General features: G+C 44.2%; 2 protein-coding genes across 3 annotated transcripts in view; both read left to right on the forward strand.

Annotated features, from left to right (window-relative positions):
• Positions 1-1,315: 1,315 nt before the first annotated feature.
• steep1 (STING1 ER exit protein 1) lies at positions 1,316-3,810 on the forward strand. Its single transcript, XM_088996192.1, has one exon. It carries the CDS (start codon positions 1,437-1,439, stop codon positions 2,112-2,114), a length of 678 nt encoding a protein of 225 aa, XP_088852318.1. The 5' UTR covers positions 1,316-1,436; the 3' UTR covers positions 2,115-3,810.
• A 4,906-nt stretch (positions 3,811-8,716) lies between these two features.
• nup93 (nucleoporin 93) overlaps positions 8,717-14,498 on the forward strand; it is a 30,863-nt gene continuing 25,081 nt past the window's right edge. For both annotated transcript variants that reach the window (XM_088996995.1, XM_088996996.1), the window contains exons 1-3: positions 8,717-8,869; positions 9,848-10,030; positions 11,814-11,931. In XM_088996995.1, coding sequence (XP_088853121.1) covers positions 9,852-10,030; positions 11,814-11,931 — 297 coding nt within the window. In that variant the 5' untranslated portion in view covers positions 8,717-8,869; positions 9,848-9,851. The remainder of the gene's footprint in view (positions 8,870-9,847; positions 10,031-11,813; positions 11,932-14,498) is intronic.

Consider the following 14,498-nt stretch of genomic DNA (forward strand, 5'->3'; position numbering starts at 1 on the left):
TGTAAATTGTATTCACTGGTATTTTAGTTTGTACTCTTATGTTTGATCATAAAAGTACTTTCAGATGAGTGGATGTGATTAGAATTAAAGTTCAGCATTTGTTGCTGCTAATTTACCTCCCTTCGAGGTGGAACAAATTCATTAAAATTTAAGTCATTTATTTAATGTGTTAACCTATCAAGGTGATTAGTTAGAGTGACTAATACAATACACATTTTTGTATAGCGCTTTCACAACATTGTGAGGCATAACAGTTAACATAAGACAGTCCTGCATACACTTTGGTGTTTGAAGCTTAATAAATAAAAGGATATAAAGAGCCCTTTTACCAGTGGATCATAGCCAGTGTGCAGTATGATCCAATTACCCTGAATTGGTCCAAAGATTTACAAACTTATCTTTCTCCATTTATGGTAGCCAACTATGACAAAAATTAAATGTGTTTCTATGTAATGGCAGAAGGTGTATAATTAATGTCATGAAATTTTTGCAGTGGCAACCCTTCTTCTTTTCCTTTCGGCTTTTCCCTTCAAGGGTTCGCCACAGCAAATCAGTGTCCTCCATCTTTAGAGGTTTGATCCGCATGTTTGTTTTGGCCAAGCTTTTACGTCGTATAATGAGGACAAAGCGGTGTGGAAAATGGCTGGATGGATGGTTAAAACACCTACCTCAAATTTCTGAGGCTCGTATTACGATCTCGGCTCTTTGAACGACTTTGCACGTTTTTCCTGTGCTTTTCTGGGCATGTATCCCCTCATTCCAGGAAATTAATTGTCCTCAAGCCTGAGCGTGAGTGTGAATGTGTGTGAATGTGTATGTGCCCCGAGATTGGCTAGTAATCAGTACCAGGTTTACTCCACTTTTTGGTTGAAATCAAATGAGATTGGCTCCAAAAGACCTGCAATATGAGTAATTGTGTACAGTGTACAAAGGACAGAATAGTTATACAGTACTTTGAGAAAGTCCAAACATTTAACTTAAAACGTCAAACTATAAACATAAAGCTCAATTTCCTGTAGGGGGGTTTTGTTTTGTAATCGCTATTAATTAACCAGAGTTTTGTTTAATGTATTTTGCCCTCAGCTGTGGGCCCCTTGATAAGTATACTGTACTGTATTGGGAAAGTGCTGTACGGGCATCTTAAATCAGCATAATGAAAATGCTTGAGTTAGCGGATATAATAATATGTATGTTGGGCAATTAAAATCACCAAAACCTTAAAAGTAAAAAATAAAAATATCCAGAAATTGGCTAAGTGAGGAACCGTAGAAAATGAAACTTTCGTTCCCAGTAGGAAACATTACAGTGTCGCACACCGGAAAAGAAATAATACGTAATATTTGTGTACCTTTCCTTTTGACAAAACGCCGTCGCCATGGTGCTGAATCTATAGCACATGATTTGCTGAAAATATTTTATTTGGAAAGTAAATCAACATGCCGAAAGTGGTCTCTCGAAGTGTTGTGTGCTCGGACACGCGTGACCGAGAGGAATACGACGACGGGGAGAAGCCCCTTCATGTCTACTACTGCCTATGCGGACAGATGGTGTTGGTTCTGGACTGCCAGCTGGAGAAGCTCCCCATGAGGCCTCGAGACAGAGCGCGGGTGATCGATGTGGTCAAACGCGCGCACAAGTTCTGCAACGTGGAAGAGGACGAAAACGCATACATCAAGAGAGCCAATGGCATCGAGAGGCAATACCGCAAAAAGTGCGGCAAGTGCGGCCTTCTGCTCTTCTACCAGCATCAGGAGAAGAACACCCAGGCCACTTTCGTCGTTGAAGGAGCGGTGGTAAAATTTGGACAGGGAATCGGTAACACCAGCGTGTATAGTCAAAAGCAACCAGAGGCTCCCAAAAAGGTCCGCGTGATGATGACAAAGCGAACCAAAGACATGGGAAAATTCAGCTCTGTCACTGTGTCCACCATCGACGAAGAGGAGGAGGAGATCGAGGCCAGAGAGGTGGCCGATTCCTATGCTCAGAACGCGAAAGTGATCGAAAAGCAGCTGGAGAGGAAGGGCATGAGCAAGAGGAGGCTGCAGGAGTTGGCTGAGCTCGAGGCTAAGAGGGCCAAAATGAAGGGCACGCTCATTGACAATCAATTCAAGTAGACGAGGCTTGATAAACAACGTGACCTTTCTGAAGTCAGCAGTCATACAAAAGGGTTTCTGCTGGACGTGTTGAACATTTTACTTTCTCGGACTGCGCAGTGTGGATTTGGATAAACTGTGCATTGTCTTTCTACATGTTATTATTTTTTTTACATTTGACCAAATAAACTGTTTGGCGTTGTGAAGAAAATGCATTTTGGTGATAAAACGAGTTCAAATGGCAGACTGATGTTTTGCAATGAGTGTTGAAACCACAAATTGAAACTGCACATAGTATGCATATGAATAAGCATTTTTTCCACTTCATCTAAATTATGAAACTCTCGACTGTAATGATAACTTTACGACTTTGTTAGCGTAGGTGGGGATGACTATGGCCTTCATAAACCGAGGATGCCAGTCAATAAATGTTCAGCACTTGACCTGAAAAGGTCTAACAAAACTAAATGTGGGGTTTGGGTAAATTGCAAAGTGGTTTATGTTGAAACCATCCATGAGAGTGTGTAACACTGAGCCTCAAACATTGATGTGAATTTTGCAGACTGGTGTCTTGTCCAGGGAAACCAAGACAACTACAGTATTTTAAAAAATGTGATTTATTTAAGAAAGAAAAGAAAAAAACAGGGGGCATTGTTCACAAACCTATCAAGGGAGCCTTCGCCCTGTCTGTGTCTTGCGCCCTCATTTTATCTTGTAAGTTAGTGAAGGTCTGCACAATCAGCATTTTGAGAAGCCACACAGAGAACAGACAAGTACAAGGGCAGGCAACTTTGTTTATCCACAAAATAACTGGTCACCCACCAGCCAGTAGTACGAAAAATGACTTTCCCTTAGCGCTGCTATATGTCAAATTCCCATTACAATGACAATAGATATTAAATCAGAATTACATATTAACCTAAATATATTTAAATGCAGTATACATGTTAAATATAAATTCAAAGTGTTGGCTCAAGTACCGAAATTTAAAGCTCGCTGAGGTCAGGAGTAATTTTAAACTCTCAAATTAAAAACATCTGGGTTTATGGACTCTTGGACATGTTACCGTGACATTACCTCAAATGGAAATACACATTGGAGAAACTAGTACGTCCGAGTTTTATGGAAGTGTGGGGAACTTTGACCAGTAGTCACGACAGTCAACCACAAATAGGCTCACTTTGATGTGTTTAAAATTAAATGCAGTTCAATGTAGAAATGCATTTTATGGTTGCGGCAGGTGGAGTACATCCTGTGTTGAAGTTTCATATGATGATGGTGGTTAGTTGTTACATCTTATTCTTAATAATAATAATACATTTCATTTATAAGCACCTTTCAAAACTGTCAAGGACACTTTACAGTCACAGGATATTTTTTTCTGCGCACCCCAGCGTTCACTCAAACCGGAAGTAACATAAAGTAAAAAAAAAAACTAAATGAATAATATGACAACACACACAGTCATTCATTCTTCAGCACTCTCTGTACCGTCTTTGTGACACAAAGCAGCATTCTTAACTCACATAAGAGCAAAAATAACGTATCCACTACAATATTGATATAAAAAACAATAAATTGTGGCGGGCACTAGGACCAGACATCTCACCCAGCAGGTGTACGGGAGGGGGCGGGTTTATATCACATATATTTCACTGCAGTTTCCGTTTTGTCTCTCTACTTGTTAGCAGTTGGAATAAAGACGTACTCCACTCGACCGTGTGTCCTCATTCCTCAACTGCTACACTGGTGACCCCGATGTTCGAAATGTTCATGGCAGCAGACGAAGAGATATCTTCCACGGCCATGCTGCCACGACCGGCGCCTCAGCTCGCAGCTGCCGCCTACGCCGCGAAGCTGCCCGAGTTTTGGAATAGCGACCCGGCTTCGTGGTTCCAACATGTGGAAGCGCTTTTCCACCTATGAGGCGTCACGACAGATGAGCCGAAATATTATCTGGTCGTGGCGTCTCTCAACGAACAGACGACTCGTCGTGTGCTGCCTCTCTTGCGTGCACCTCCACCGAGCGAAAAATACGCAGCGCTCAAACACCTGCTGCTCCGACGGTTCATGTTATCGGCCTCTGAGAGAGCAGACAGGCTTCTTTCTCTTCCCGGACTCGGCGACGGAACAGCAGTGGACCTGATGGTCAAAATGTTGTCGCTACTAGGTTCGGATGACGGCGGATTCCTGTTCCCCCACGTGTTCCTTCGCCAGCTACCGGCCTCTGTGCGTGCCGTGCTAGCCAACTCGACGTGCCTAGCCACCGGCGACTACCGAGGTTTGGCTGAAGAAGCGGACCGGGTGCTTCTGGCGACACGGAGGTTCGCCGTGCAAGGCGTGACGGCCGAACCCCTCAGCGGAGCGGCAGCGAACATCGACCCGACCCTAGTAGCCGGAGTGGTCACGCGGAAGCGACACGAGAACGCCCTCTGTTTTTTCCACCAGCGGTTTGGCGCCAAGGCCCGACGCTGCACACCACCCTGCACCTACGAGGCTCCGGGAAACGCCAGCGCCGGCACCCAATAGCGGCCGTGGGTGCCGGCAACGAAAGCGAGCTGCTTTTTATCACAGACTCCTCGTCAGGTAGACGTTTTCTGGTGGACAGCGGGGCACAAGTAAGCCTGCTGACGCCCACGGCCTCGGACAAGACGGCAGGTGGATGTGGGCCTCCCCTGCGCGCAGCTAACGGCTCGCCCATCGCCAGCTTTGGCACCAGGTGGGTAACTGTGTGTTTCCACGACCGAAAATTCGAGTGGGACTTTATTGTGGCCTCGATTACAGTTCCGATAATCGGCGCGGATTTTTATGCGCTCATGGACTGCTTGTGGACATTGCTAACCGTCGTTTGATCGACGCCATCTCTTTCGCCACTTTCCCATGTGAGGCTGGAGGGCTTGGAGCGTTGACGCACGCAAATTATTTAACGTCAGGTAACGTTTATGAACGCCTGCTGACCGATTATCCGTCGTTAACCACACCCGCCTTTTCCAATGCCGATACAAAACACGGGGTACAACATTTCATTCCCACGGTTGGCCCGCCAGTTATTGCCCGCGCTCGTCGCCTCGACGCGGCAAAATTGGCAATGGCGAAAGGGGAGTTCGCGACGATGGAGCGCTTGGGCATCGTGAGGCGTTCCAACAGCCCGTGGGCCTCACCATTGCACATGGTCCCCCAAAGTGACGGTTCTTGGCGGCCGTGCGGTGATTTTCGTCGGCTTAATAATGTAACCACACACGACCGTTACCCAATTCCGCACATCCAGGACTTTTCCGCACGTTTGGCCGGAGCCGTGATCTTTTCCAAAGTTGATCTCGTTCGCGGTTATCACCAGGTTCCGGTACGGGCAGAAGATGTGCCAAAAACTGCAGTAATAACCCCTTTTTGCCTCTTTGAATTCCTCCGTATGCCTTTTGGCCTGAAGGGGCGGCACAGACCTTTCAGAGACTGATGGACTCAGTCTTGCGAGGCCTAGATTTTGTGTTCGTCTACCTCGACGACATTCTTGTGGCCAGCCCTTCACCAGAGGAACACCTGTCGCACTTAAGGATGGTTTTCAAGCGTCTTGATGCGCATGGCCTTATCGCCAACCCTGTGAAGTGCCAATTTGGTTTGCCCAAGATCGATTTCTTGGGGCACCGCATTTCTCCACAGGGTGCCATCCCCTTACCCGCCAAAGTGCAGGCTGTGGTGAATTTCCCCCGCCCAGCCAGAGTTAAAGCTTTGCAGGAGTTTTTGGGCATGATAAATTTTTACAACCGTTTTCTTCCTCACGCAGCCGACCTCCTACAACCCCTCTACGGCGCCTTGAGAAAAAAGGCTAATGAACCCGTCGAGTGGGCCCCGCAATGAGTGCAGTCCTTTGAACGAGCCAAGGAAGCTCTTGCGGGTGCAACTCTTCTGGTCCACCCGATCTCAACCGCACAGGTGGCCTTGACTACCGACGCGTCTGATGTTGCCGTAGGGGCGGTGGTTGAGCAGCTTGTGGAGAACGAATGGCAGCCCCTTGCATTTTTCAGTCGGAAGCTGCAAGATAACGAACGCAAGTATAGTGTTTTCGACAGAGAGTTGTTAGCACTCTATCTTGCAACGCGTCATTTTCGTTTCCTCCTCGAGGGGCGCCGGTTCACCGCCTACGTAGATCATAAACCCCTTACATTCGCCATGTCCAAGGTGACCGAACCGTGGTCGGCCCGACAGCAACGGCATCTAGCGGCTATTTCCGAATTCACAAGAGACATTCGGCATGTGGCCGGCAAATGTAACCCTGTGGCCGATTGCCTGTCACACACGATCGTTTGTCCAGTCCAGCTCGGGGTGGATTTTTCAGAGATGGCCACGGCCCAATCTGAGGATCCGGACATCCACGAACTCAAGGCAGCAGGCACGGCCCTGAAACTGTAGGAGGTGGCAGTGTGTGAAGGGGATCCCGCTCTCCTCTGCGATGTGTCTACGGGTCGCACTCGTCCCGTGGTTCCGCAGGAGTGGCGTCGGCGAATTTTTGATTCAATTCATTCCCTTTCACACCCTGGCGTCCGGGCGTCAGTCAAACTACTTGGGGCCAAGTTTGTCTGGCCTGGGTTAAGAAAGGACGTCAGGAAGTGGGCAGCTGCATGCGTGGCATGTCAGCGCGCCAAAGTCCACAGGCACACCCGGGCGAACCTAGAAACTTTTCCGATTCCGGCCAGGAGATTTGACCACGTCCATGTGGACCTGGTCGGGCCCCTCCCTCCTTCGCAGGGTTGCACACATCTCCTCACTATGGTCGATCGGACCACTAGGTGGCCGGAAGTTGTCCCCCTGTCCTCCACAACCTCGACAGACATTGCCCGCGCATTTCTGTCATCCATGGGTCGCACGTTTCGGCACGCCGTCCGATATCACTTCGGACAGAGGCCCCCAGTTTGTGTCCGAGCTCTGGTTGGCCATGGCGCAGTCCTTGGGTGTGCAGGTACACCGCACTATGGCCTACCACCCACAGGCTAACGGGATGTGTGAACGTTTCCACCGGTCACTTAAAGCCGCGCTACGGGCCGCACTATCGGACGGTAACTGGGTTGACCGGCTTCCGTGGGTCCTGCTCGGGTTACCTTCAGCTCCTAAAGAAGACCTTAACGCCGCTCCGGCAGAGTTAGTACTCGGTCAGCCATCCGCATCCCTGGTGAATTTCTGCCTGAAGCTTCGGGTGCACCTTCTTTCCCCCTTTTGCCAGGGGAGCCCCTGGCTCCAGCACCATTTCACCACGGCGTCCCCAAAATATTCGTTCCGTCTGCTCTAAGGTCAGCCCGTTTCGTCTTCGTGCGTCATGATGCCCACCGCTCTCCCCTCCGGCCGCCGTATGATGGCCCGTTTAGAGTGCTCGAACACGGGGAAAATAGTTTTGTGCTCGATATGGGTGGGAGAAGGGAGGGCATTTCAATAGACAGACTCAAGCCGGCTCACATAATTGCAGGCGAGGACGTTTCGCCGGCCCAGGTCCCACGTCGCGGACGGCCTCCAAAACCTCCAGCCTCTCCGCGGCATGCCAGGGTTGAGTGTCGTCCCCCCACTCAGTTCTCACCCGGATCACCTGCCCGAGCAATTTCACCTTCACCACCGAACGACGGACTGCATAGTCGTTGTGGCAGGCTGGTCAAGCCCCCTGCAAGATTTTCGCCTTGACTGTCCTTCTGGGTGTTCTGGGGGGGGGGGCTGTATGGCGGGCACTAGGACCAGACATCTCACCCAGCAGGTGTACGGGAGGGGGCGGGTTTATATCACATATATTTCACTGCAGTTTCCGTTTTGTCTCTCTTTCTACTTGTTAGCAGTTGGAATAAAGACGTACTCCACTCGACCGTGTGTCCTCATTCCTCAACTGCTACAAAATATTCATTTTAAATATAGAGTAATTTAGCGTTTCTTCCTTCCAATGTGGGCAGTGTTCTATGTCAGATATTATTGTAAGAATACTGTATACTGTATAGTGCAAAGAGCAGCCAGTTATATCTGGTCACAGACTAAGATACATCGGAATTGTGACTTTCATTATTCTTCAGACCACACTAACATTATACATGGATGTGGTTTTTGGGTGCGTACATCGAATATCACAGCGGATAGAAAAAAACAGATGAAATGATAGTTTCACAACATCTCAAATAAAGATGCTAGATTTTCTTGCACTTCTTTAACGGAATGAAATAACTTGTGCTGCCCTTTTGATAATTGTTTCCATAAATTGAGGGGTTCGTTGTTTTGAGTGGGTATCTCAATTTGTATTGTACTGTATTGTAAATGGCCTAAAGGAGAGATGAAGTCATTTAAACGCAGCTTTATCTTTCCAACGACTGCTCCGTAACGCACCTTCTTCCGGCTACTCAACCACTTCTGCTTTTCTTTTGCTAATTAGAAAACATCAACATAATCGTGTCTAAGCAATTATTACACAGAATATAATTCATGTTATCATAACATAAAATAATATAATGCTCAAATATAAAATGAATTTCAATAATTAACAATTTAACAAAAGCTTACATTTCTCAAACCCAATTTGACGGTTCTGCGCAATACTGTTGGAAACCAGGTGGTGGAGTGTCAAGTTTGTTCATCGCGAAAGGTCAGAAAGTGTGATATCCGGTACTGGTCTTCTGCCTCGTCCAATCAGCTGCGCCCGCTGTTCCGCCTGCGCAAATAACATAAAGCACGAAAGGCTGCAAATTATTTTGTTGAATATACGAGTGATTTCACAACAATACATCCAGAAGTGTCAAGACCTTGATTCGTCTCAGGTAAAGAAATAGCCATGCTCCTGCTGCAATGTGCAAGAAAAAAAACTTCATTCAGTATTTGGAACTTGAGCCATACCGTATCCATGTGAGTTAGCATTAGCCTGAAAGCTAACAGTGATTTGCCTGTAACAGTATAGCAGACTGAACTCGTCTACAGTCGCTGACCCATCAACGTGAAACCAAAGTGTCGCCGGGTTTGTTCGTCTCACTGTAACGTCTTTGATTTTCGATACACAAGGCAGAAATTGCTGGTCCTGATCATGATACAATACACTAGTCGTTCCAATTTAATGTGACACCAGTACGCCAGTGTTAACATCTCTCAAATTGCGCTTTTTTGTGAATAAGTACATCGATTTGCTGTAGCTCTTCGTCCTCTTCAGTGTCGCGGGTGTAGCCAATAACAGTTGACGTCTAATCGGCCGAATAATCCGGACAGATTGACTAACTGCCCAAATGACACATACAGACATATCCTACCATACACAGCTATTTACTGCAGACCCGTGTTTTGGATTGGATTGGATTGGATTGGATTTGCCTTTATTAGTCTCGCAATGGAGAAATTTACATTTCACAGCAGCAAAGTTATGAAAGAAATGAAAGTAGAAAAGCAAAACATAGGAGCTGCTGGAAAGGCAGCCACTCTCGCGGCGCCGTCTTGAAGTCAAAAGAACAAAAAAAACTAAACAGTTTTGCAGAGCATATCTTTCTCACTCGAAAAAGAAAATATCTCATCTAGTTTCAATGCTTGTTCTTCTGTTTGCCCAGACTCTGAAATCCATTCCAACTTTCAGGAACACCGGTCCATCCATTCTTATTTGTGTTGGGGAGGGGGGTGGGGGGGTCTGACATATCACATTCACTGATGAGGATGAGCATGATTTAAAAAATGGATTTATGGGTATTCCTAAATGTAACATTTCCGTTCTATCTAGATGCTTTATAATGTCTATTTGCATTCATTCCCCACTACAGAGGCATGGATGCCGAGGGTTTCGGGGAGCTGCTGCAGCAGGCTGAGCAGCTGGCTGCTGAAACAGAGGCTGTGTCAGAGTTGCCGCATGTTGAGAGGAACCTTCAGGAGATCCAACAGGCAGGGGAAAGACTTCGGTCACGCACACTCACCCGAACATCGCAGGATGCTGCCGATGTAAAAGCGTAAGGAATTTGACTGCTTATTAACTTAAACATTAGGTGAGGTGTGAAACTCATTTCACATCGTAGGCCACATATTGCCTCGGTCATTGTCAAGTGGGCCGGACCATTAATGCTATAAATAACCAAAATATCATGTCTTTCATTAGTTTTGGTGTAAAGAAGCACGAGAACATTAGGAAAATGATGACATTTAATGAGCATTCCTTTTCCACAACATTTCGTTTCATGAACAAATGTGCAATTTACTTTTATCATTCACACATATGCATTGCAACTGATCCCAATGATTCTACAACGGCACAAAACTTTAACAATAAATTGCTATCTAAAAATATAATTACGCACTTTAAGATTAAATGATATTTATAAATAAAGGCATTTTTAAACCATTGTTTTTGTTCCTGATATTTGGCATCTTTTGGCCTGTACAACTGCATCAATACCAGGTGTCATGTCCTGACTAGCTGACACTTTCAGAATGTCATTTAAGTGCTTGTTCGTGAGCATTGAACACATTTTTTTGTTTTATTGATATTCATTACTGAGAAGATTTGTTCACAAAGGTAGGTTGTTCCAAACATGCACAAAACCTTAGCAGCCACGGCTGTTAATTTGGGGTACCCTGGTCGTAGATACTGCTAAAATGTCTCCAGACCTACGGAGGCAAATTTGCACTTCAAATCAGCATCACATTGCAAATCAATTATTTCTAGCTGGATTTCGACCGGTAGTTCAGAAGCTTTAACTGTGAAATGTGAGCGAAAAACTGAAAATTCTGTCTCAAGTTCACCTAATACCTGAAAAAGTGCCTCAAACTCCCACAGTAATCCTGCAATCTAGTCTTTGTACCGCCTCACATCCACATCAGTTCTGGTCACACACACATCTCTCAGACAGGGGAAATGAGCTTGGTTGCCACTTGCCAGTTGAGTGTTGAAACCTGGTTGAAGAAAAATTACCGGGTTGAAAAAAACACGCTGTTTTCTTCTACATTGGTCGAAACAGCACCACTCTGCCCCTTAGTGGACAATACTTGAATTGCACCTAATTAAAAATATGAATTCCATGTCGTTTGTGCATTTTTTCCACTTTTAAAATCCTGATTAAAACTCCTTGGGGTCCGGTTCCGGCCCGCCAAACGTATATTTGACACCACTGCTCCAGGTAAATTACCTTTTTACATTGTTTCATCTGTTGCATTCAATAGTCTTCCAACATTGGATTGGATTTGCCTTTATTAGTCTCGCAGTGGAGAAATTTACATCTCACAGCAGCAAAGTGATGAAAGGAATGAAAGTAGAAAAACAAAATACATGAGCTGCTGGAAAGGCAGCCAGTCTCGCGGCGCCGTCTTAGTCAAAAGAACAAAAAAAAAACTAAATAAATAACATGGGATCACAAAGACAATATGACAACACAAAGACACATAGAGTCATTCCTTCTTAAGCACGTTCTGTACCCTTTTTGTTACATGAAGCAGTTCCAGATGAAAGATGAGAGGATCAAAGCATTTTTCCACCATTTTTCCCTGTATAACTTTTGGATTGGATTGGAATGGATCCAATCCAAAAGTAGTAGTTTTATACTTAATATTCTGGTCTAATAAAATATGTCAACATGTTAAATTTAACTTGACTGACTGACACCACAGTAACAAATTTAACAGAGATGTTCAACAAAGTCTGTTGCACCCTGTCCTCGAAATTAGGCTAAAACAAAGTAATTTTGGCTGAATCCCACTATTATATTCATTTATGGGCAATTTCCTGAATCCACATTTCAGGTCTATCCTCCTTGGTTCCAGAGGTTTGGATATATTCCATATTTCTCAACGATTGGAGAGTTTGAGTGCAGCTACTACATTTGAGCCCTTGGAGCCAGTCAAAGACACTGACATACAGGTAGGATTCAATGAAGTCTGTTGCATAATTTATTATGCATATCATTTACCATATATTTTGGTCTACAAGTCACACTTTTTGTCATTTATTTTTATTTTAATTCAACCCAAGTCTGCTTTCACGAAGAACTCCAGTAATTGGAGAACATTTACTGTTTAGAAGCTGGAATTTCATGTATTTAAAGGACAACCGACGTCTCCGGACAAGTTGTGTCCATAATTTGTAAAATGGCTTCAAATGACTTCTACTGAGTGTATTTTACAAAGATTCCATCGCATATACAGTAAAGTCTCGTTATATCGATAGTCCCGGTTATATCGATACTATTTCTATGCACGCACGGAGAAAATTACATGCAAACAGGGTTGGATATATCGATAGTCCCGGTTATATCGATATTTTTTCGGGCTCCCTTGAATATCGATATAACGAGACTTTACTGTAGCTATATTTTACGTTTTAAGACTCGCGCTGAACATTTTGGACACTTTAAGTCATTTTTATTGGCGTTTTGCATTTGAATAAAAATATCATACTGCATGTTTTGGGTATTTTAGATGCTATAAAACGTTTTTCTGATGTCAGTTAAAAAACAAAAAAGTGACGTCGGTTGTCCTTTAAATGACAAATCTAGAATACCGATTTATTTTCTATGGATCTGATCAGTGATTAGTTCCTGATAGATAATTCATTCATTGTTGCACCTCTTACATCTGTGCTGTATGTCATGCATATTAGCATATTTGACAATTAAGCTGACTTTGACTTTGACTTTAACTCTGACTATGACTTTGACTATAGTACCTTGACATGCATAGAAAAATGGACAGACATTTTTGTCCTTTTGGACAATTTGTGTATCTTTTCTGAACCTACAGTCTACAGAAGTACAGTGATACCTTGGCTTACGAACTTAATTGGTTGCCAGACAGAGTGTGTCAGGCAAAAAGTGTATATCCCAAAAATGTATTTCCCATAGGAAACCATTAAAATTAGAATGATCCGTTCCCAGGTGCCCATAAAACAAAATTTTCTACTTTCTAATTTTCTCAGCATTGAACTACACAAAATATACTTTATTTTATGTATAATAAATGCGCTATGGTATTATAATTAAAGAAATAAACTGTACTGTAAAATAAAGTAGTTTTATTTACCTTTGTGATGGACGTTGATGGCCTGATGGAATGGGGTGGCCGGTTTCATCAGCATTAAACACTTGATGAGGAACATAACCTTCTTTCACCATCTTGAGGAATGATCCCTTGGAGATGCTTCCTCCGCGTTCCTTCGTTTTCCCTCGTTCCTCATCAATTGTGTTCTGTTTGGCTGGGTTGATAGCTTTTTGCATAAAGTGTACAGATGGCTTGTGCGGGTTATTTTTGGAGACTGATTGATGGGATATAACCTTGCAGTCTACACTGTGCCTTTGAACTATCAAAGTTGAAACAAGTCAAAATTTCACTGTTTTCTATCCATTTTCTCACTCGCTGTCGTCTGCCTGTCTCTTTAATGTTTAAACCACCTCCCCTCACTTCTGCGTTTTTCACCAATCACGTGAGTTTAACCGAAGACTGGGGGCGGGGAATAGAGGCCAAAAAAACAAATCAGCTGCCATTTTCTTTTATGGAAAACGGACTCACTCTCTCTGTCTGTAACCCCTGCCCCCTCACTGCTGCGTTCTTGACCAATCATGTGCGGCTTTAAGACTGGGGGTGGGGAATAGAGGACAAAAAGTCGGCTCCCATTTCATTAAGATAACGGGCTCGTTCGCGAACGACACATCACTGATTATGGCGCTCCGTGTGTATCCCGAAAAATAGTTCGCCTGCCAAGGTAAAATTTTCATAAATTTTCGTTCGTAAACCAAAAAGTTCGTAAGCCAAGGGATTCATAAACCGAGGTGTCACTGTAGTACCAATTTTTACCTGTGGGTTCTCTTGTGCACTTAACAGTCCAGGTCACATACATTTGTACTGTGGAGAACAAAATTGCCAAATCTTTTCTAACAGTGTTTTTTGTTTTCCTCTCCTCAGTTCTGTCTTTCTCTCCACTTGTACACTGGATGTAAATTAGTCCGGTGCTTTTGACCTGCAGACTGACTGCTAGTGCACTTAGCTTTTAGCAGTATGGGAGTACAGTATGTACGCATATGCACACGGTCACACACTCACGCACACACATATATGTCAGTCACTCACAATCAATATGACTGGAATATTTTCCTCTTTATGTCGAGGCAAACCACGACTTCACTTTAGCGAACAGTTTACAGGAAGATGGTTACCAAAACCATTGCATAACAACGTCCACTAAAGTCAGTGATTTATAATTTATGAAGCATATAAATGATGCAGGGCACGTGTGTTGTTGATGGCATATTAGCAACCGGATTTATTTATATATATATATATATATATATATATATATATATATATATATATATATATATATATATATATATATATATATATATATATATATTGTGATACCATGAGAGGTTAGCTCTCATCGGGACAGGACAAGAAGTGCAATGGACGACAGGTTTGGATACAAACACAAGGTTT

The sequence above is a fragment of the Hippocampus bargibanti genome, linkage group LG05, assembly GCF_051943395.1.
Source record: "Hippocampus bargibanti isolate YZ-2025 linkage group LG05, ASM5194339v1, whole genome shotgun sequence".
Taxonomy (NCBI): Eukaryota; Metazoa; Chordata; class Actinopteri; order Syngnathiformes; family Syngnathidae; genus Hippocampus; species Hippocampus bargibanti.